The following is a 23,261-nucleotide window of genomic DNA, read 5'->3' as shown; positions in this document are numbered from 1 at the left end:
TGCATACTTCAGTCATTACACATTTGCCTGAAATTATGCTAAAATGTTAACTTGATCTCAAATGGACACGTTTAGTTACAGTCAGCTCCAGAATGATTGCCACCCCAGATAAAGATGAAACTGTAAAAAGAAGGATGGTCAAAACAGAAAATAGCAGTAATACCCACTGTTAGTGGGGTTGGGATGTTGGGTTAATTTATGATTTAGCCTTTCACAGGAAGTTATAAGTCATGGTGGGATCTTCCATCTAGACACTGATCCAAACATCCACAATGACCACAAGATTCAAGCTTTGGCCATGACCATCCCAGTCTCCTGAATTAAACCTCAGTGAAAACCTGTGGAGTGATTTAAAGAGGAGTGTCTACCAGAGGGGATCCTGAAGGATCTGGAGAGATTGTGTATTGAAGAGTGTTTTCAGATTCCTTCCTTTGTATTCTCCAATCTCATCAAGCATGACAGAAGAAGACTCCATGCTGTATGTAAAGATTTTCAAGAAAAAGTTTTTTTAAAAAAAAAAAACATCACAAAAAACTGGCATTGTAGATTCCCAAATATGAGGAATGCCTCATAGGCCACTCTTAAGTATACTGTAACAATAGAATAGTAGGTCTATGTCACATAGCTGAAAATGCCATCAAAAGAACACTAACACACACAGACAGAATTAGATCATAACAATTAACAACAAACCATTTAACTCTCTATTTAATTAGGACTTCCTTAAATTTTGGACACCTTCATGGAAAGCAGACATGCCTTCAGCTATGCCCGCTTCCCCTGCTTTGTTACTCAGTGTCGCAATATCAGCCGGTACATATTATTGTACAGTAATATTATGGTCTGACATCCCATCTGGGGCAAATTCACCCACCTTGTACTCATTATTCCTGGGATAGGCTCTGGATCTACCATGAGGATAAAGTGGTTACTGAATATGAATGAATGAATGAATAGTGGTGATGCCAAAATTTGAATCAGTTTCACCCTACCATTAAACTTTTGCTGAAAACAAAATAAACATGCAACAGTCTCTGTCCAGATTTGTGTTTTTAAATTTTAAGTTTCCATAATGAATTCCTGTCATCAGTGTCACAGACAGTGTTACAGTGTTACATTTTTGAGATATAGGTATTAAACACTATACTCAATAAAGCAGGTTTCAAATCATTTGGATGAAAATGAATTGCTGCACTTTTAAAAACATTATCTAGGCATTTATACACCAAAGTAATTCTGAAATTTTATCTGCATTTTTAAAAAAAATAATTTCATTGGTTATAATGTTACATTGTACATTGTATAATGTCACATTGAAGGACTGGTGCTGAAGATGGAAATTGTGAAAAGTGTTAGATTTACTAAACAAAACTTTAAGACTAGCTCAGATTATAATGTATATAAAGCAAAATGCTGGGAAAATGTAAGCTTTAATATCATACATTCACTGAGCACTTTATTAGGAACACCTTTACATATACTCATTCATGCAATTCTCTAAATCAGCCAAATGTGTGGCAGCAATTCAATGCATAAAATCATGCAGAAACAGGCCAGCAGCTTCGGGTAATACTCACATCAACCATCAGATTGTTGGTGCCAGATGGGCTGGTACTGAGTATTTCTATAACTGCTGATCATCTGGGATTTTCATGCAGACGGAAACGCCTTGTTGATGAGAGAGATCAACGGAGAATGGCCAAACTTGTTCGAGCTGACAGATAACCACTCTGTACAATTGTGGTGAGCAGAAAAGTATCTCAGAATGCACAACTAGTTGAACCTTGAAGCGGATTGGCTACAACAACTGGATGACCTCATCAGGTTCCACTTCTGTCAGCTAAGAACAGAAAGCTGAAGCTGCAGTGGGCACAGGCTCACCAAAACTGGACAGTTGAAGACTGGAAAAACATAGCTTGGTCTGATGAATCTCAATTTCTGCTGAGGCAGATGGTAGGGTCAGAATTTGGCGCCAACAGCATGAATCCATCGACCAAGCCTGCCTTATGTCACCAGTCCAGGCTGGGGGAGGTGGTGTAATGGTGTGAGGAATGTTTTCTTGACACACTTTGGGCCATTTATGACCAATCAATCATCACATGAATGCCAAAGCCTATTTGAGCATTGAGCACTGGAAATGACCATTTCCAGTATGATAAAGCACCATGTCATAAAGCCAAATTCTTTTCAAACTGGTTTCATGAACATGACAATGAGCTCGGTGTTCTTCAGTGCCTTTCCCCGTCACTGGATCTGAATCCAGTAGAACAGCTTTGGGATGTGGTAGAAAGGTCACAGCATGTCTAAAAAATAAACTAAAAAGATCTGCAGGATTTGTGTGATGCAATCATGTCAACATGGACCAGAATCTCAAACGAATGTTTCCAAAATCTTGTGGAACCCGTGCCACGATGAACTGAGGCTGTTTTGAGAGCAAAGGGAGGCCCTACCCAGTATTAGTATAGAGTTCTTAATAAAGTGCTCTGTGAGTGTATATACAAGTACAGTATAGTTACATACTGGAGTAGAGATCGTTAAGTGCCTTAACCACTGAGCAATCACTGTATACATTTAAAAAAATTTAAATAATGTTTATACAGTATCTCACAAAAGTGAGTACACCCCTCACATTTTTGTAAATATTTCATTATAACTTTTCATGTGAAACCACTGAAGAAATGACACTTTGCTACAATGTAAAGTAGTGAGTGTACAGTTTGTGTAACAGTGTACATTTGCTGTCCCCTCAAAATAACTCAACACACAGCCATTAATGTCTAAACCGCTGGCAACAAAAGTGAGTACACCCCTAAGTGAAAATGTCCAAATTGGGCCCAAAGTGTCAATATTTTGTGTGGCCACCATTATTTTCCAGCACTGCCTTAACCCTCTTGGGCATGGAGTTCACCAGAGCTTCACAGGTTGCCACTGGAGTCCTCTTCCACTCCTCCATGACGACATCACGGAGTCGGTGGATGTTAGAGACCTTGTGCTCCTCCACCTTCCATTTGAGAATGCCCCACAGATGCTCAATAGGGTTTAGACCATCACCTTCACCCTCAGCTTCTTTAGCAAGGCAGTGGTCGTTTTGGAGGTGTGTTTGGGGTTGTTATCATGCTGGAATACTGGACTGCGGCCAAGTAACCGAAGGGAGGGGATCATGCTCTGCTTCAGTATGTCACAGTACATGTTGGCATTCATGGTTCCCTCAATGAACTGTAGCTCCTCAGTGCCGGCAGCATTCATGCAGCCCCAGACCATGACACTCCCACCACCATGCTTGACTGTAGGCAAGACACACTTGTCTTTGTACTCCTCACCTGGTTGCCGCCAAACACACTTGTCACCATCTGAACCAAATAAGATTATCTTGGTCTCATAATCCATGTCCTTAGTCTACTTGTCTTCAGCAAACTGTATGCCAGCTTTCTTGTGCATCATCTTTAGAAGAGGCTTCCTTCTGGGACGACAGCCATGCAGACCAATTTGATGCAGTGTGCGGCGTATGGTCTGAGCACTGACAGGCTGACCCCCCACCCCTTCAACCTCTGCAGCAATACTGGCAGCACTCATACGGCTATTCATTGAGGGAACCATGAATCCCAACATGAACTGTGACATACTGAAGCAGAGCATGATCAGTATGCATTATTCCAGCATGATAACGACCCCAAACACACCTCCAAGATGACCACTGCCTTGCTAAAGAAGCTGAGGGTGAAGGTGATGGACTGGCCAAGCATGTCTCCAGGCCTAAACCCTATTGAGCATCTGTGGGGCATCCTCAAACGGATGGTGGAGGAGCACAAGGTCTCTAACATCCACCAGCTCCGTGATGTCATCATGGAGAGGTGGAAGAGGACTCCAGTGGCAACCTGTGAAGCTCTGGTGAACTCCATGCCCAAGAGGGTTAAGGCAGTGCTGGAAAATAATGGTGGCCACACAAAATAGTGACAGTTTGGGCCCAATTTGGACATTTTTACTTAGGGGTGTACTCACTTTTGTTGCCAGTGGTTTAGACATTAATGGCTGTGTGTTGAGTTATTTTGAGGGGACTGTAAATTTACACTGTTACACAAGCTGTACACTCACTACTTTACATTGTAGCAAAGTGTCATTTCTTCAGTGTTGTCACATGAAAAGATATAATCAAATATTTACAAAAATGTGAGGGGTGTACTCACTTTTGTGAGATACTGTATGTCAGAAAACATTTGCTCACAATGTTCAAAACTTTTAATTCAAAACAAGGAAATAGGTTACGTTGTTACTAAAACCATCCTGCATACCACAGGCCTGCATGTTTGTTTTATGTGAATCAACACTGTTTCATGTTTATCAATACTGGTTTACTGCAAGGCCTGGAAAAAAGTCCTTTCCATTGCCTAATTCTCTTTACAAGAATTCTTAATAAACAGACACACCTGTGTTTACAGAACAGCAGCAGAGCTAACAAACAAGCAAATTTCATCTCTTTCTCTGGGGCGATCATGACACCAGAATTTTGACTTCGATACCAAGAGTTTTAAAGGTAATAAACTAGTAAATCAGTCAGTCAGGAAGTAAATCCGTAAGTTCACACATACTCCGTTTGCGGTGTGTTCCCCCCCGTGCCCATGTTAAAAGGTTAGAGCATTCACACTGCACACGGATGCTACAATCGTTTCCTCACCAAGTCTATTTTTGCTGTGCTGGTGGTCAAAATGAACACGGACTGACACGAAAATGTAGTCATTTCACCATAAATGCATATAATTACAGTATACTACTGTTTTTCACAGGCATCTTATTACTTTAAGCCCGGGGTAAAGCAAAGAAAACCAAAACGCTGACCAGGAGTTGCAAAAATAAGTAATGCGAAATTAGAGCTAAAGTATATATTTTAATGTGAAATAGATTTTTTTGTATTTTTTATATTGTGCGTAGGTGGGGAGCAGGGGGTGAGAATCACTTGCATCTCAGCAGAAAGCGTCAATCAAGGGAGAAAGTTGCGTTTGACATGCACAGGATTCATGCACAGGATTTCCTGAATAAAGATTTAAATGCAAAAGTAAAGACATGGGAGGCAGTTTCCTCAGCTGTTTGTGTGGATGGTAAGTTTTCATATTAAAATGTTTATAATACTACCTGCTCACTTAAGAGAAGTACCATGTTTAAATGTTTTGCCATTTGCTTGAGCAATGCAATATACATAGATGTAATGAATGGAATATTATGTTATTTATATTTATTGTGTTTAAATATCAATTCATCTATGAAAGATTGTATTACTGTACTGTGTTGCTCTAAACTTCATTCACAAGTCCTGTCACCCTCCACCTTCATCTCCTTCACCTTCATCTCCTTTTCTGAATGTATTCCGCCGCAGATCAGTAGTGCACTGCAAACGCGTCTTATGTGAAAGCACAATGGTGATTGCTGCTTCTGCACCGTATACGTACTGCAATATGCACTGCAAACGGAGTATATGTAAACCAGGCATAACTCTGAAAGTAAGATAGTAAGTCAGTACATAAGTAATTCAGTAAATATATCTGTACATAATTCCTTACATATGCAAGTCAAACATTCAGTCAGACAGTCAATAAGTCACAAGTAAGTCAGTTAGAAAGTCCACACTTATATAGATATTTTTGAAAACAATAAACAAAAAAAACCTCCCAGCCACACAAAACTTTCCAAACCACCCTCTAAGGGGCAGAATTGTTAAAACTCCATTTTTATGTAGATGTAAAATGCATATTTTAAAACCACTGATGTCACAGCATGAACCTGCACACGCCCATTGCGGTTTTACATTTTATGAAAGCATTAGGATTTTTTTACTTAACCTTGCCTGCTGATAAAGTTGTTACTTTGTGGGCTGTAATTTTTTATTTGATAATGTGATTGTAATTTAATCAAACTTTTTTGTAATATTACACCCTTGTGCTAAAGTGCCAGAATATGATACAGTGCTCTCCACTAATATTGGCACCCTTGGTAAATATGAGCAAAGAAAGCTCATATCCAGGCATTACAGGAGAAGACTCCGAGCTGTTATCTGGGAGATAGCACAAAGTATTGACTAAGAGGGTGCCAATAATTGTGGCACACCTATATTTAACAAAGATTTTTTTTATATACACCTGTGTGTTGTTTGCAACTGTTTGATATCCATGAGAGCAGAGTATTTTTGTGAATTTTTTAAACAAAAAGATCAAAAGGATAAACAATAAAGACAATTTTTCACAGCCTTCTTTGCTCATATTTACCAAGGGTGCCAATATTAGTGGAGCTCTGGTGCTACAACTCGTTCTGTGAACGGATATTTCGGGTACGATCCAAGTCTAACATTAAGCAGTAGTTCCACATCATTGTCAGGTCACGCATAAATCCTGTGTTTGTCCAACCCTGACCCTGACAGCTACTGAAGATGAATTTCACCTTTTCTACTCAATATGCAGCTATTAATATTTATGAGTCAAGTCACTTTGTCATGTGCACTAAATTCCAATGAATTTCTCACTTCCATGAAAACAGAATTGCAAAAACTATGTTTTCAAAAAATATGTGGGAAAGGCCCCAGTCAGTAAGTAACTAAGTACACAAACAAACAAGTTTCACCAGTATAGATATTAGTTAGTAGTAGTGTTAACATTAATTATAAGACATCCGTCTACTCACCAATCTCCTTTCCCAGTCCGGAGTGGAGGATGGCACCAGCTGAGGTGACTACAGCACAGGAGCCGAAACCTGGGCCATAGAGGCGCTCAAGGGGCAAAGCAGGTACGATCTTCTGCCAGCCCAGTGAAGAGAAGGGTCGCTCTTCCCCATTCAGTGTCTTCACTTTGGCCTTCCTCTTCATCTCACACAGAAGGCGTGTCCTACTCATCCCTGCTGACCGTCGGCCCTTGTAGGACACTCCATGTTTATTAACGTTCATGTAGTCTTTTACAGCCTTCTGCAAGCGTGGACTGAGCATGTCCAGTGAGGCCCTGCCCTGCCACAAACGCTGCACCACTGACGTTGACTTAATAGTGTAAAACTCCTCTGGATTGGAATCAAACCAATTGTTGGTTTTTCTTTGATTCCTTCTGCTCCTGTCTTCCTCATCAATCATTTCCACCACCTCTTCCTCGTCCTCCTCTTCTACCAGTTGAGAAAAGGTTTGGTTGCTTTCCTGTTTTTCAACAGTGTGAATTGCAGTGCCTGAGCGTGATCTTACAGACCAGGTTGCTAGGTTATGTTCATCAGGGTAAACGTAGGCCTCCTGCTCGCTGTTGGGTATCCGCTCCTTTTGAGCTCTGGAGGTTGTGGATGCTGAGGTGGCAGGCAAAGTCTGGCGAGGGATCATCATAGCACTGCGAGTGTTGCCCTGCACAGAGGTGAGGCGGCGCGTATCGGCATGCGAGAGCGCCATGGCCTCATCCACACGTGACTCCATGAAGTAGGAGAAGAGGGCAAGGAAGAGCAGCGCCCAGGTGAGCATGAGCCCCAGCGCCAGACGCCACTGCTTCATGCTGGCCTTCATTTCCCAGGAGCCCTCTGTTCCCAACAGGAGAGAGCTCAGCAGGGGGCCTGATTAAAAAGACAGGTTTGTTTGGTTAAAGTGATTGACTTAAGGCACATCTGGAATGATACATTCTTAGAAAGTGCTGTTAGTCGCTGTTAATCACATTGCAACAGTGAGAATGGCTTTTGTGCTCCATTTATAAGATAAAATAATTCACACATAAAAAGAATAGTAATGCTCGAGGGCAAAATGGACAGATGAAAGATAAGTTAAAGACAAATGTAACGGCATGCCTTTTATAAAGTGGTTTAGATATGTTTTGTCTCGGTCTTATCAAGGACAACGACACAGATTTCATAATTTAATACTGGATTTAACAGTAATCTTATATTTGATTTTTTTTTTTTTTTTTTTTTTACAATAGGCTTTAAAGGGGACAGGGACAAAATGCAATTCCACCTTTAAATGAAACAGTGTCTCACATCAACTGTTATGTTAATATCACAAATAACCCACAGAATACAGGTTTAAATCAGGTTGATGTCACCGAATTGTTTTTTTTGTTTGTTTGTTTTGTTTTTCTTCATAACTCTCACAACCAGTGGTTTCTTTCTTTTCCAGGACATTCCAGATAGTTGCATTGGCTACGCCCAATGCTTGTGCAATAGCTCAGATTTTCCCTCTTTACTCAGCTTCAAAATAGCTTGCTATTCTCCCAAAGACAGCTCTCTGGTCTTCATGTTGGTTTATCATTTCTAACAAGAACAAATACTGTCTTCACAGACAAAACCCAGAGGTCAAACTAAGACTAGACATTCAGAGCTATTAATTGTTTAAACAATCAATCTAACAGCGCACACCTGGGCAACAAGAAACACCTGTCAAACACATGTTGCAATATTTTTTGATCACTTGAAAAATGGGTGGGTTCAAACAAAAGCTGCAAAGTTGTTTAATACATCTAGATTCATACATCAGGAAATGAAAGCTGACATTCTGATCTATCATCTTAATTTCAGCTTTTGATCTCAAACCCAAATGTCTTCAGTGTATAGCAAAAGAAAAAGAATTAGCTTTGTCGTTCCAATACTTTTGGAGGGGACTTGGGTAAACATATGAGATCTGAATGGAGGTAATGGAGGAGTCACTGTCTCTTTGTTATGCTCCGAGTTTCCTATAATGCAGTGGTCTGACACGTACAACTATTCTGGATTGTAACTGATACAGCTTTATTCAAAACAGGAACTTTTGTATAAAACGCAAACCACTACAGATCAATGGTTAGTCTTATCCTCTGTTGTTGTACAGTGCACTCTACTGTTTCTATAGCTTTTTAAAAGCTCTTTTCAAATTTTTCTGGCATGCAAAATAGAGCAAGGAAACAGAGGTGACAAGAAAAAGAAAGAATAAAGAACATTACAGAAGAGTACAATTCTCACCTCAGCTGATATCCTATTGGCTTGATGCCATCCCTTTGTCATACAGTCAGGCTCTGAAAATTAAAATGGATCCAGTTAGGAGGTTTGAAACCGTACTGACCTAATTAAAGAAAACTTTAAATGCTCGTAACTTTCAGTAAATATAAATGTATATACACAGGTTTTTAGGGATGCACCGAATGTTCAGCAACCAAAATTAGCAAAAAAAGCATTTTCGGTGTTCGGCCGAATAAGTGAAAAAGCTGAATAAATTTGACCGAACAATGACGTGTTTGATGACGCGATGACAAAATAGCCTAGCAACCAGAGTGAGACCTTGATGAGGGGGCGCGCGCATGCACGAGCTACGTGCTCTCCGGATGTTTACTGTGGACATGTGCGTTTATTTTGTTTCTGTTCCGGAGCATGTTTCTGGCACGTCGCGAGACGTAAGGGAGTAGAGTACGGAAGCAGGTAAAGACGTATTTATTTAAAGGCAGGCAGACAAATCGTAATCCAAAAAACGTAGCCAGGACAGGCAAAGGGTTATCGGGCTATCGGCAAACGGGCATAAACGGGGCAAAGCAGGAATCAGTGTCACGGTCACAGAAAGCAGGATCAAAACACAAAACGTGAACTAGTACTATGGACTGGGAGCGGAAAAACCAGCGGGGACTAAATGAACTAATCTATAGTTTAAACTAACTAAATCTATAAAGGAACATAACATTAACAACGTATCTAACTATACTATATCTACTATAATACTCCGCGAGGTGTACAGGGGAGCGAGTGGTAAATATCCCCAATATAATCAGCCGTATATAACAGAATAAAAACATTTTTTGCACTCTTGTCAATGCACTTTTTAATGCTCTTTTTGTTGTAGGCTACAGAGTGTTAAGTTCTTTCAGCAGTCAGTTATAGGCCTAACATAGGCTATTCATTTTATTTTACTCATTTATTTATTTAATGTTATATTGTGCCTTGTTGGTAGCCTATGCCTGCTGGAATGAAAAAAAAATGTTCAGTGTTAAATAAATATTTTGAAACTGTAGTTTTGTAATTGATTTTTTTCTTTGAAAAGCAAGACAAAACAGTAAAAAGCACATTTTGACTATTTAATTTATGCAATGGTGAAAAAAATGGCAAAATAAATAGAAAAAACGTGAAAAAACGTAACCGTATTTGGCCTTCGGCTTTCGGCCAAGTTTTTCATTATATTTGGCTTCGGCTTCGGACAAGAATTTTCATTTCGGTGCATCCCTACAGGTTTTGCAATGTTTTCAGTCATCCACGTCTGTTTACGATAGTCCACACAGAGGTGGAGGACAGAAAAGGTGAAATGAGGTGCAGAAAGACAGAATAAAAAAGAAAAAAAAAATCCCAGCCAAGCACCATGAACAGAAAACCACTTTTACCCCCTTTTTATTGCATATGAAGTATTTAATCAGTATCTGGTTTGTCTTTGGTTTTAATCAATTCAAGTTTCAAGTTACTCAATTGATTTGAATCAAATCCATCCAATATTGCATTTTTCATGATCGAAAGAGTGGTGACATACTGTACAAATCAATATACATGTAAAACAAACAAATTGATTGTGCCCTTTTGCAGAAGTATTTATTTTCCAGCCTTTTGTTGCCCCGTCCCAACTTTTTCAAGATATGTTGCAGCCATCAAATTCAAAATGACCTTATTTTTTTTCTTAAAATGGTACATTTACTCAGTTTAAATATTTGATATGTTTTCTATGTTCTATTGTGAATAACATATGGGTTTATGAGATTTGCAAAATCATTGCATTCTGTTTTTATTTAAATTTTTACACAGCATCCCAACTTTTTTGGAATTGGGGTTGTCCTTCAGTACTGCTTTATCTATTGCAACAACACAAATTATATCAATATTATATAGGCATATTTTAATTATATTGTTAATATTATAAACACTAAATGACATCATTGTGGATCTGCAAGTTTGCTCTCTTGTTGCTGTGTAGTGCATTATTCTGACAGTTCATTTGACATTGGATGGTAATTACATGATTTTCAGTGCGAAATATTTTTCCTTATTTTCCATGATTATGATTCAACCATTTAAGATCAGTTCAATGTGATTTTTGCTTACTCATGGTCTCATGAAGTTTTGGGGTTTCTGAGCTGATGATCATTCATTGATGGATTGATTTTTTTAATTTATTTACCAATGAAATGATAATTTGCCAAAACCTATGAGTGATAGAGAAGTTCAAGTGTTGCATTGATGGATAAAATAAACAAAAGATAATTCAGAGAGCCAAATTAAATGTCACACCAACAATCAAATGTCAAAAAATGTGATTAATCGGGGGGGGGGGACAAAAAACAAAACAAACAAAAAAAAACAAATCAGCCAAATAATCGATTAAGAAAATATTCGTTAGTTGCAGCCCTAATTTAAATTGATAAAATTGATTAATTTGTCATTTTTCACATTGGGAACAATTAGGATTTAAACCATAAATAATTTAAGTTGACATAATAGCTGTTTATTTGCTTTTACCACCCTTTACTATAGTTGCTTAGCATTACCTATGGTTGCAATAAGAATAGGGCTGACCCCATACACTGTAACAGCTGGTGTAAAAATTTCCTCCTAAAAAGCAGGTGATCTTTTCTCTGAGCATCATAATTTTTACTTCAAAATATAAACTTTGTATGCAATATTCTGTCTGTTTAAGCAAATCTTGTAAATATTGTACACATTTATCCCAAGTGCATCCATAGTGAATAAGGCATAATAATAATGTAATCAGGTTGATGCACCAGTCAAAATCCTGACAGATAAAAGTGACAGTTTCAAGCTATAAAATAAATACATTATGGCATAGAATTAATGAATTAATTACTTAGCATTGGTTAGGAAACAAAAATACTCACTGAAGTACATATTAACCATGAGTACTTTAGGCATGCTTGAATTAGTATCTTTTGCCTACACAAAGCTCAGAAAACCACTTTACAAATTGTAGACAGCAGGATATGCACATTTTATATCTACATGCCAACATTGCTGTGTGTACTCAACAACCTGTAACTAGCTCATCTTCCCAGCTTTATTCATATGTGGATGCTCTTTTAAGCTTGAGAATTATATTTGATTAGGTTCAAAAAAGAACCTCTTATATAAGCATTAACTTTCATTTTTGGCATACGTGCGTGTGTCGCGTGGTGGAATGGCTATGCACAGGTGGTGGGGGATTTTCCATTTCAGTGACTACTAAAATGAAGGCCACAGATGGCAAGATGGGCAGATAAGAAAAATCCCCTTAGGGAAAAGGATTAAGTAGTACAAAGGTAAGTTTCATGACGAAGCTGGTGGCCTGAAAACAACAGATTTGCTTCTTGTCTCAGAGGTGTTCACAGTGCATTAAATAGCAAGCACAAATCACATATGAAAATCACGATCACTTGATACCTAATGTAAAAGAGGGTTTCACACAGACACACACACACACACACACACACACACACACACACACACAGACATTTATACATACACACACAAAGTATATTCCCATTGATATTTAACATTTTTAAATACTCCTGGGTGACAAGAACAGGAAATTAATATCTCCAGTGATCTGACATGGATTTACTGCTTTACACATTATATTATGTAACTGATCCTCCATCACAGGTGTGAGGTAGCCATAACCACAGACACAACCAATCACACACAACGTGTGAAAAAGATGTGACAAGCAGCAGGATGCTGCAAGAGCAGAAGAGAAAAAAAGAGGATGTAAGAGGCTAGCACTCTATTATTTATGTAGTTAGAAGAAAGCTTCACACTGCATGGGAAGTGTTGTGTGAGGCTGTTCTTGATCGTTATGCAAGTCGTTCACACAAGCACACAACCATCACAAAACCCCAAACCCAGTCACATGCACACATTACTCTTTATCCACACACACACACACACACACACACACACACACACACACAGCTTTATTACTATTCTTAAAACAGCCATGGGAATATGAACATTGCATTTTATGGGAATTGCTACATTAATATAAAAGGACTATATAGAATATTCTTGCCCCTAAATCATGTACATTGGTTCTTAAATTTTCCATTTTACTCAAATGTTCAATGCACTAAAAGCTCTTTGGGGAAAAAAAAAAGGTCCCAATGCAAATTATAGAAGGGAGAAAAACTAAAGAGATAAAAGGCTTCCTTGAACAACCTGGAAAATGACCATAACTGGCACCTTCCATTTTGTTACCAGGCTGGAAAAATAGGGGCATATTCTTGTAAATGGTATACCAATAGAGGTTGGAGAGGGTCTTAAAGACTCCAGCCTCTCCATTACTCTGCTTTAATAACATAATACTTTTAGTAAACCTGAGTAACCCACTGAAAAACATTATAGTATTATTCCGCCTAATGTCTGTCCAAATTCCCCAGATTTATTTCCTCAATTCCTTTCCTTCTAGTTTCTGTTATTTCTAACAGAGGGCCACCCTTCTGTAATTAATGAAGCCATGCACCGTGTTGACAGCAGAGAGGCACACAACAAACCAACTTAACACATAGTAGATACCAGAGATGGAAACTCGAGTCTGCAACTTGGGCTTGAGTCACACTTAAGTCACCCAAAAAATTTAAATAAATAAATAAATAAATAAATAAATAAATAAATAAATAAATAAAGACTTGCGACTTAACTTGGACATCAAGACAAAGACTTGTGAAAAACACAAGTCATTTTGGTTTGGCATTCCTGATTCCTTCGCTCCTTACTACCCCACATGACAGCATCAAACACCACATTCCTCATTCATTCATTCCCTATCAGTAGCCTTTGTGATGCAGCAGCAAATATCACACCAATTAATCTCTAAAAACACCAAACCAGCATTATTATATACATGCGTGACGCATCTGAAGGCGCGTGTTCATCACCCATTGGTTGTTTTTCTCGTGGTGACAGTCTCTGCACTCCAAATGGTATAAATCCCCACCGAAGGGCGCTTTGAAGGGAGAGTAATCAAGCTAGTCATGCTATAAGATTGCACCGAACTGAATTTCCAATAAAAATGACACAAAAATTTCATTCTGAGTGACCATTATTTTTGAATGCCACACCTTTTAGTCCTCAAAAGCTCTCATAGTGGAGGGTAAAATGAAAGAACTATTGCTAAAAATAGAACAAAGACTTGAGACTTGACGTGGACCTCAGGGACTTCTTAACATGTCTGGTAGATACACACAGTGCAGTGCACAACCTCTTATTACGCTAGAATAAAATGTTAAATTAAACAAAGCACTGCCTATAATTTAAGCCAGAGTCAGTAAGGAGGAGATACAAGGATATGCCAGCGGGAATGCAGAGCTGCAGTAGTGCCTTTTGAGTATCCCAGTGAAAAAGGTGTCTCAGAGGAACTTACCAGTGATTTAGAGAGAGAGAGGGAAGAAGAGCCAGAGTGAAAATAAAACTAGTGGGATGAAGTGGCTGTGAATGTATGGAGGGTGGGAGAGCAGCAGCTTGTGAAAGTTATCAGCTCCAAGGCTGAATTCACACCTCCATTAGCAACAAGCCCATTTCAGCACATCCATTATTCATCCCTTTTGGTCTGACTGTCCAAACAGTAAATGGAATAATATATGGAGACAAACACTGGCTGAATCTGAAAACCCCAGCCCAGAGAAACAAATCAATTAATTGTGCATGCACTAGGTTTCCTTGATTTAGGCCACAACAAAGGTTTAAGAGGCTGAATAATTTCATCGTGACAAGACAGCGATTTGCTTCAGAGGACATAAACAGGTATTGATTTTTAATTTTGACACAGAAATAAAAGGTGGTGGAGCAAATATTTAAAGAGCTTACCAATCTGTTCAGAGGACGATTGAAAACCATGGGCATAAGCAACCTGTGAGCTTTTAGAGGCAATTAGACAGAACTCTCTTAAAGTAGTATAGTTAAGCATTTACTTCCTTGCTTGTCAAGTACCTATATGCTGATAGAATGGTGGACGAGACACCTAAAACTCCTCAGAAAGCCGCACACCATCTTCTCATTCCAGGAAACGGGTCGGGCCAAAGAGGTTGTGCCGCATTACAGGTGACAGAGTGACAGAGATGGGCAATATGATTATTACACCTGGTCCTGCAGCTTAAAATGATAGAGACCTTGAAATACAACCTTCAGGCAAAAGATAATGGATTGCAAAATGATAACGATCCAAAACAGAATTCTAGATAAAACATTATAGTCTAAATGTATACTTTCTAGGGGTTTTGCAGAAGGCTTTGGTTCAATGCTGTTCGAAGTGACTTGGTGCAGTTTCAAGCTAATAATTGCCTCTGACACAACTATTAGACCAGTTTCGCATACCCATATGGTCATTGTTGTTGTTTTTTCTTTAATTAATTTATACATACTTTAAAAATGCATGAAAAAAATATTTGCCATAAATTATGAATTTAATCTAATTTTGTGTAATACTAAGTATAATAAGTAATTTTTGTAAAGCAGCTTTACAGAAATCTGTATTTAAATTTGAATCCTGAATGAACAAGACAGAAGCAACATTCAGTACATTTACATGGACAACAATAATCCAATATGAACCCGATTAAGACAATACTCTGATTAAGAAACTAGCATGTAAACAGACATTTTTTATTACCTTAATCCGATTAAAGTCATACTCCAAGTAAACACAAATCAAATTAAGACAGGTGGAGTATTCCTGTTTTAGTCGCATTATCTACGTGTATGATAGACATGTAAACACCTTAATCACATTATTAACGTCGTGTGAGTTTTCACTGCATTTTGCGACACGACACGATCACACACGGCAGTGCTCAATATTTCACGGTGAACAAGAGAGTACGGGTACGTCCCAAACCGCATACTTGCCTACTATAGGCCTGTAGTGGGGGAAAAATACATGTATCTCAGCTAATATATAGACGGTAAGTACGCGGTTTGGGACGCAGCCCAAGACTTCAAGCAGTTGTCTATTTGCACGTATAGCATGACAAATAATTAACTGCACTTAAAGCGTTCGTAAAAAAATTAAATAAAAACACCCAAAACTGTATACGGTACCATAACGAAGACGAACTGTATGTTGATACTTGAAATTCTGGAGGACGTCGAGGCGCGGTGACGCAATGACGTGTGCCGTTAATCAAATTATGTTCTAGAACATGTAAAACGGGTACATGAAAGGAGTATTCTAAAAGCAACTCATGTACACACCTTAATCACATTATTATCTTACTCAGAGTAAGGTCAATAATTAGATTACTGCTTTCCATGTAAACGTAGTCAGAGACAGCAAAAACTCTTCCTCAACATGAAGAAGCCTTGAGTGGCATCAGGTTTAAAAGAGAACTCATCCTCTTCTGGGTGGCACTTGATAGTGGGATTATAAATTGTTTCATTATGCAGGTGAAGATGAGAAATGACACTTTCTTTTATGAATGACTACATTTTGTGTTGATAGGTGTTCAGTTTGAGTATAATGAGAGCAAGAGTTCTGACACAGTTTTCAGAATCATAGAAGGTGCTAATAGGAGGTGGTTTTCTCAGTCAGTCACTTAAGGTCACTTAACCAAAAAGTTTGAGTGTGTGTCTGTGTCTACAGATTTTGAAGGTAAAGCAGAAGGTAAAGCAGAATTCTAAACATGCGGATGTGGATGTCTTCCTACAAATATGCAAATATTCGATTAGAAATATACATTTTCCAAATAGAAAAAGCATTCGAAGAGTGGAATTAGTTTTGAAAATGCAGCCTGACTCTGCATGAAATGATCTCTCTGTTCTTTCCTTCTAGTAAAGTACTGGCTCACGGTACTGATTTTACCTTGCAACTTGAGCATGAAATGCAGTAATCCCTTATAAGTGAGGTTTAATGCCAAACAAAATTTTGACGTCAATGCAGCAAAATGTTTCTGTCAGTTAGTGAAGAAGCTTTATGTGGAAGGCATAGCAAGAAGCATAAAAACTCACAAACCTGAAGGCTACACTGAACTGCAATGAAATAAAACAAACAAAATGACACCATTGCAACAAACTCTAGAAGGAAACAAAATTAGCACATGGTCAACCAACTAGACTAAAAAAACAAAAAAAAAAAAAAAAAAAAAATCTTTATTTAAAAAGAACCTTTGTTTGTACTATTTGCTATAGATGGGGCTGTTACTATTTTTCCAAAGTCCATTCTAACAAATACAAAACTTGTAATAAATACACATCAAATAAATTAAAAAAAATAGAAATCAAAATCAAGAATCGTTCATAAAGTTGAAAAAAAAATAGCACGATTTATTTTTTGCAATCTCATCTAGCACATCAAGCCTTTCGATGCAGTATAAAGTTTGAATTGACACTTTTTGGCAAAATTGCATGTAATAAACCTGGTGAATATATGGAAGATGATGATGTATATGTGAAAAGGGTAGAGAAAGGTTGCAAAAAGGATGCAAAATGTTCAGAGCTAAATATTTCCCTTCAGTTGAGTGCTCATTCACAAGTAAACGACACTGCAGGAAAGGATAATGCAGAACAGGGATATGGGGGATATGCGTCACAGAGATAATTGCACTCGCATTTAAATTCCTACCATACTGCCCTCTTCAAAATCAATAGCAATAGTACCTGAAAACCCACTCAATTACATAAAACATCATTCAAACTTACTCAAATGGTAAATGAATCATGGTCAGGCATCATTTAGAACCATAAAAGGAAAAGAAGAAAAAGAAAGTTGAATCAGTGAAGGTTTGTGGTTTGATCTTTGTTGTTGCAAATAAATATATAGGATATTTGGAACTTATTTGCTTTTTACCACACTCTGGGTCAAGACAGTAAACAGTCAATGTGCCTTACACCCTCAGATAGATTAAATTGAGTAGTAGTAATTTCAAAAGCAGTAGTTTCCTCACATGAGGGCACACGGTGGCTTAGTGGTTAGCACATTCGCCTCACGCCTCCAGGGTCTGGGGTTCGATTCCCCATTATGTGCGGAGTTTGCATGTTCTCCCCGTTTCCTCTGGGTACTCCGGTTCCCTCCCCCAGTCCAGAGACATGCATGGTAGGCTGATTGGCGTGTCTGTAGTGTATGAATGTGAGTGTGTATGTGAGTGTGCCCTGCGATGGACTGGCACCTTGTCCAGGGTGTACCCTGCCTTGTGCCCGATGCTCCCTGGGATAGGCTCCAGGTTCCCCTGCGACCCTGAAGAAGGAGTAAGTTGTAGAAGATGGATGGATAGTTTCTCACATTAGCATATATCCAGTAGTAAAATATTCTACTGCAAGTCTGAGTGTGGTCTAATCATGTGTGCAGCTGTTTTCATTACTCTCAACTACATAGGTCATGTTATTTCCAACTAATATTCCCCTCAAGCTGGATTTATGCTATAAACTTTTTGGCATGATTTTATTGTTGTAAGTTTTATGAAAACAAAGTTGACAGCTGACAACAAAGTTCTGGCAATGTACGAAACTTCTGATCAAAACCTGTATGTGTAAAACATGGCTACAAAGCTCGTTTAAAGGTAACCCACAGGATGACATCATACAACCCCCTGGCAAAAATTATGGAATCACCACAATTAGAGGATGCTCACCCGGCTTTTTAACTTCGTAGCAAATAAACAAATCACAGATATGACACAAAACTATATATTTTTTAATAGCCGAACATTCTGGCTTCGTGAAACATAATTCAAAATTATGGATCACTCAATGTTGAGGAAAATATTATGGAAATCAACATAATTAGTACCTTGTTACTCCTCCTCAGGCTTTTATGATGGCCTGAATTCTTTGAGGCATGGATATTATGAATGAAAAAACAATATGCTCCATCAAGCTGGTTCCAACTTTCTCGATTACAAGGATGGATCCTTGTCATGGACCAATTCTTTAAAATTGCCATCACAAATTTACAGTCAGATTTAGATCCAGACTGTTTGCTGGCCATGTCATGGAGTTGATATGCCTTTCCTGAAGATAAGCTTTAACACTCTTTGCTCCGTGGCAAGATGCATTATCATTCTGAAAAATGACCATCACCAAACCTATATTCTATAGATGGAGTGTGAAAAGTTTCCAAAATTTCAATGTACCAGTGCATTGACTGTTGAGGTCTCCCCTGGTCCTTTATTTGACAAGCAACCCCATATAATAAATAAAGCTGTAAATTTGATTGTTTTCTTCAGGAAGTAATCTTTATATGTTTCATTAGAACCGCACCAGACAAAAGTTCTCCTTGGCCAATGCAGATTCATGTTTCATCACTGAATATCACTTTCATCCAATAATCCACACTCCATTGCTTCTCTTTAACTCACTGTAACCTTATTTTCTTCTGTTTAGGTATTAGTACTGGTTTTCAGTTGGCTTTTCTATATGTAAATCCCATTTCATTCAATCGATTTCTCACAGTTCTGTCACAAACATCGACTACTGTTTCCGTCCATTTGTTTTTCATTTGTATTGTTGTGCATTTTCTATTTTCAAGGCACATTGCTTGGAGTTTTCTATCCTGACACTTTGACGTCTTCCTTCCTACCCATATGTTTTCCTTTTATAACGTTCCTATTTCGTGCATACTTCTGCCACATTTTAGACTACATGCCAATTACAAGGCCTGCCACGACATTTAATCAGGCATGCCAACAAATTCTGGTAATCAATTTAATGTGGCCCGTGTGCTGTTTAAATATACGTCCGCAACAATACAACATTGAGATGCAGGTGGCGCTGTCGTGCTCCACTCAACTTAACTCACTAATTTTTAATCAGAGAATACGGCTATAACTGTATACATTGTAGATGCTATCTGTGGACAGTGAACAGACAATTCCGACAGAGATAGGAAACAGAATATTAATTCTGTGAATACAAAGAAAAGCCAATGAATCTCATGTGTCAAGAGTCACTAGCAGTTTTCAAAGAGTATAATCTTAGGAGGCATTTCAAAACGAATCATGACGGATATGGAAGCATGGACATGGAACTGCGGCTGCTAAAAGTCAAACAAACTTTAGCAACAGCAAAACATGTTTACATGAACAGTCACAGTGAGGGAGCTGTGAAGACAAGCTTCATAATTGCAGCGGAGACAGCACGCAAGCCGTTCACAGAGGGGGAATTTATTAAAAACTGTATTGAATAGGTATGACAAAAAGCAAGCCTTTACTAACATCAGCCTCTCAAAACACCGTGGCTAGTTGGGTGGATGAGCTGACCTCTGACTTACAGATCCAGCTAAAAAGATAAAGCTAAGGAATTTGTTGCATAGTCACTGGCTGTAGATGAGAGTGCAGACAGGTCGGACACTGCCCAGCTCTCTATATTAATTCAAGGGGTAGACGCTCAGTTTTCCATCACTGAGGAACTTTAGGATTTAAGAGTGATTCACGGGACAACAACCAGACAGGACATTTTCTCACAAGTGGAGCAGTGCATCAATGACATGAAATTGCGGTGGAATAAAGTTGTTGGGCTAACAACAAATGGTGAACCTGCGATGTGCAGGGAGGTCCGTGGTTTGGTCATTTTAGTTAGAGTAAAGGTGGGGCAACATGGGAGAAAACCTGACGGAAAGGCGTTGGGCATTGGACATGTAATGACAGTTGTAAAGAAAGCAGTAAACTTTATTCGTTCATAGGGCAATCACCGGCAATTTAGGGCACTTTTAGAGGAGGAAGACTTTGTGCATGAGGATGTGCCATAACACACAGACGTCAGGGTAAAGTACTGTGAAGATTTTACGATACCCGCATTGAGATTGCTCGTTTCATGGAAAGCAAACAAAAGGTCATCCTCGAGCTTGAGGATGAAAAATGGCTGAGCAACTTGGCATTTTTTTGTGACATAACAGAGCACCTCAGTGCTTTTAATGTAAAACTCCAAGGTAAAAAGCAGCTGATCACTAAAATGCGAAACTCGATAAAGGTATTTCAATTGTTTTTGGGCCCGTCGCCGCCCCCCACACACTTTGGAAGACCATTAAGACTTTATTTATTTTATTAATGTTTTCATGCTTTGTATTCAACGGTTATTATGGGTGACTGGTGGGTGCAGGGCATGTAGAGGTCAGTTACAAGATGGAGTAGACAAGACAAGACATTAATTATAATTAATTAATTAATTATAGACATTAATTATAAAAGACAATATTAATTTAAAAAGACAAGTTAATATTTGCATTTTGTCTTATTGCTGCAGCTAGTGGTTCTATAAAAATGGCAGACAGGGATGGAGAGAGTGGGCATCCTTGACTAGTGCCTCTGTGTAGAGTGAAACTTTGTGATATCACTACGTTAGTGATAACTGTGGCCTTTGGTGATGTGTAGACTATTTTTATCCAATAAATAAATGATTCACCAAAACCTAATTTATGAAGAATGGTGAGTAGAAATTTCCAGTTCACTGTCAAAGGCTTTCTCTGAATCAAGTGTTACTATTGCTGAGTCTAGATTTTTATGTAATGTGCAATGTATCACGTTAAGGAATCTACACATGTTAGTGGTTGATTGTTTTTAATCAATCCAGTTTGATCTGGGTTAATTATTGAAGGGATAACTGTTTCATTTCTATTAGCTAGGGTTTAGATAGGCTTACTTATTATTTTTGTGTCTGTGTTGATCAGTGATAAAGGACAGTAACTAGAGGGTAAAGTGGGGTCTTTGTTGGGTTTTGGGTGAACTGGTGGTATTCATTTCTGTCGATAGGGCCATATTCTTTTTAATTTCGCATACTAATCTGTTGAATAGTGGTGCCAGGATAGTCCAGAACTGTCCAGAAAACCGTCAGGACCTGGTGCTTTATTATCAGACATGCTGTTAAAGGCGTTACAGATCTTTTCTGGTTCTATTGGTTTATCTACAGAAATTGTTTGTTCTTTGGTTAATTTTGGTAATTTGATATTATTTAGGAAATTATTAATGTCTTCTGTGTCCAGATCTGCAGGTGATGAGTACAAGTTTAGAAAAAAATGATCTAAATGTATTATCAGTTCCCTCTGGGGTTTGTATGGTCTTTCCTACTGAATTCTTGATAGTTGTTCGTTTTATGAGGGTTTGCTAGGAATTTTCCAGATTTATTATTATATTCAAAGTTTTTGTGTCTGAATCTTTGTATTAGGAATTGGGGTTTTTTTTTTTCCATTTATGTGGTCATTATATTGTAGTTTGAATTTCCTTTATTCCATTCCTGTGCTTTCTGTCGGGTTGATTGCTGTTAAATTGTCCTTAATTCTTTGTTCTGTCTTCTTTTCATTTTCAGTGTTTTTCTTTTTCTTATATGATGCATAGGATATAATTTTTCCTCTGAGAACAGCTGTCCCTGTTTCCCATAGTAGTGTTGTTGGGGTTTCTGGTGAATCATTTATTTCTATGAAGGACGCCCATTCTCTTTTGATGAAGCTATCAATTTCCAGATTTCTGAGCAGTGATGTGTTAAAGCGGCATCTAAAAACTTTTAAAGGTAGTTTCTATTCCAGGTGAAGGATACAGGGTAATGATCACTGATTGTAATGGAGTGAATTTGTGTGATTGATACAGCTAGTATTAATGAGTTGCTGGGTAGAAAGTAATCAATGCGAGAGTGCGTACGGTGAGCAATATGTGCATTCCTTGGAGTCCTTTGGGTGTTGCAGTTGCCAACAACCAACAAGTCCAAAGCCTGACATATATTGTCATTGTTTCGGAGGTCTGCCAGTTCCGTGTCTTTTGTATAATAGTGGTTTTGTCTAATTCTAGATTGATGATTGTGTTAAAGTCACCAACATTTATGATGGGGCAGTCCAGTAAGTTGGCGATATGTGTGAAAAGGGTACAGAAGGCAGAGGGGTTGTCTATATTTGGTCCATATATATTTACTACAGTTACTGGGGTGTTGTTGATAGAGGTGCTTATTATAATGCAACTCCCCTCGGGGTCATGTTAATAGTAGTGTTGTGGTTAAATATGATTTTTCTGTTCATCAAGATTGCTACACCTCTTTTCTTGGTGCTGTAGTGGGCAGAGAAAATGTGGTCGAATTGTGGAGTGTGCAGTTTGTGACTGTCTGATTCTGAGAGATGCGTTTCTTGAAGTAAGCATATATCTGTGTTAAGTGTAGTGAGATGCTGTAGTCCTTTGGGTTTTTTTAACTGGAGAGCCAATACCACAAATGTTCCAAGTCAGGAATTTGATTGATGTCATGTTTTTGTGAGATTTCTTGCTGTGTTTATCAGTGATGTACTATACTTGTTTGTTGATGTGTAAATGTCAGATGTTATGCTAATGGAATTATGTGGGTGTTGCTGTGAAGCCACTAGGTTTCTTGTT

At 38.3% G+C, this 23,261-nt stretch overlaps 1 protein-coding gene across 1 annotated transcript in view; it reads right to left on the bottom strand.

Annotated features, from left to right (window-relative positions):
- st6gal2a (ST6 beta-galactosamide alpha-2,6-sialyltranferase 2a) overlaps positions 1-23,261 on the bottom strand; it is a 50,645-nt gene that overhangs the window by 14,183 nt on the left and 13,201 nt on the right. The window contains exons 2-3 of the mRNA XM_053626597.1: positions 8,935-8,987; positions 6,667-7,560 (exon numbers count right to left, since the gene is read on the bottom strand). Of these exons, the coding sequence (XP_053482572.1) occupies positions 6,667-7,513 (847 nt within the window). The 5' untranslated portion in view covers positions 7,514-7,560; positions 8,935-8,987. The remainder of the gene's footprint in view (positions 1-6,666; positions 7,561-8,934; positions 8,988-23,261) is intronic.

This window comes from Ictalurus furcatus, chromosome 6 (assembly GCF_023375685.1).
Source record: "Ictalurus furcatus strain D&B chromosome 6, Billie_1.0, whole genome shotgun sequence".
NCBI lineage: Eukaryota > Metazoa > Chordata > Actinopteri > Siluriformes > Ictaluridae > Ictalurus > Ictalurus furcatus.
This window is presented reverse-complemented; position numbering and strand designations above follow the sequence as displayed.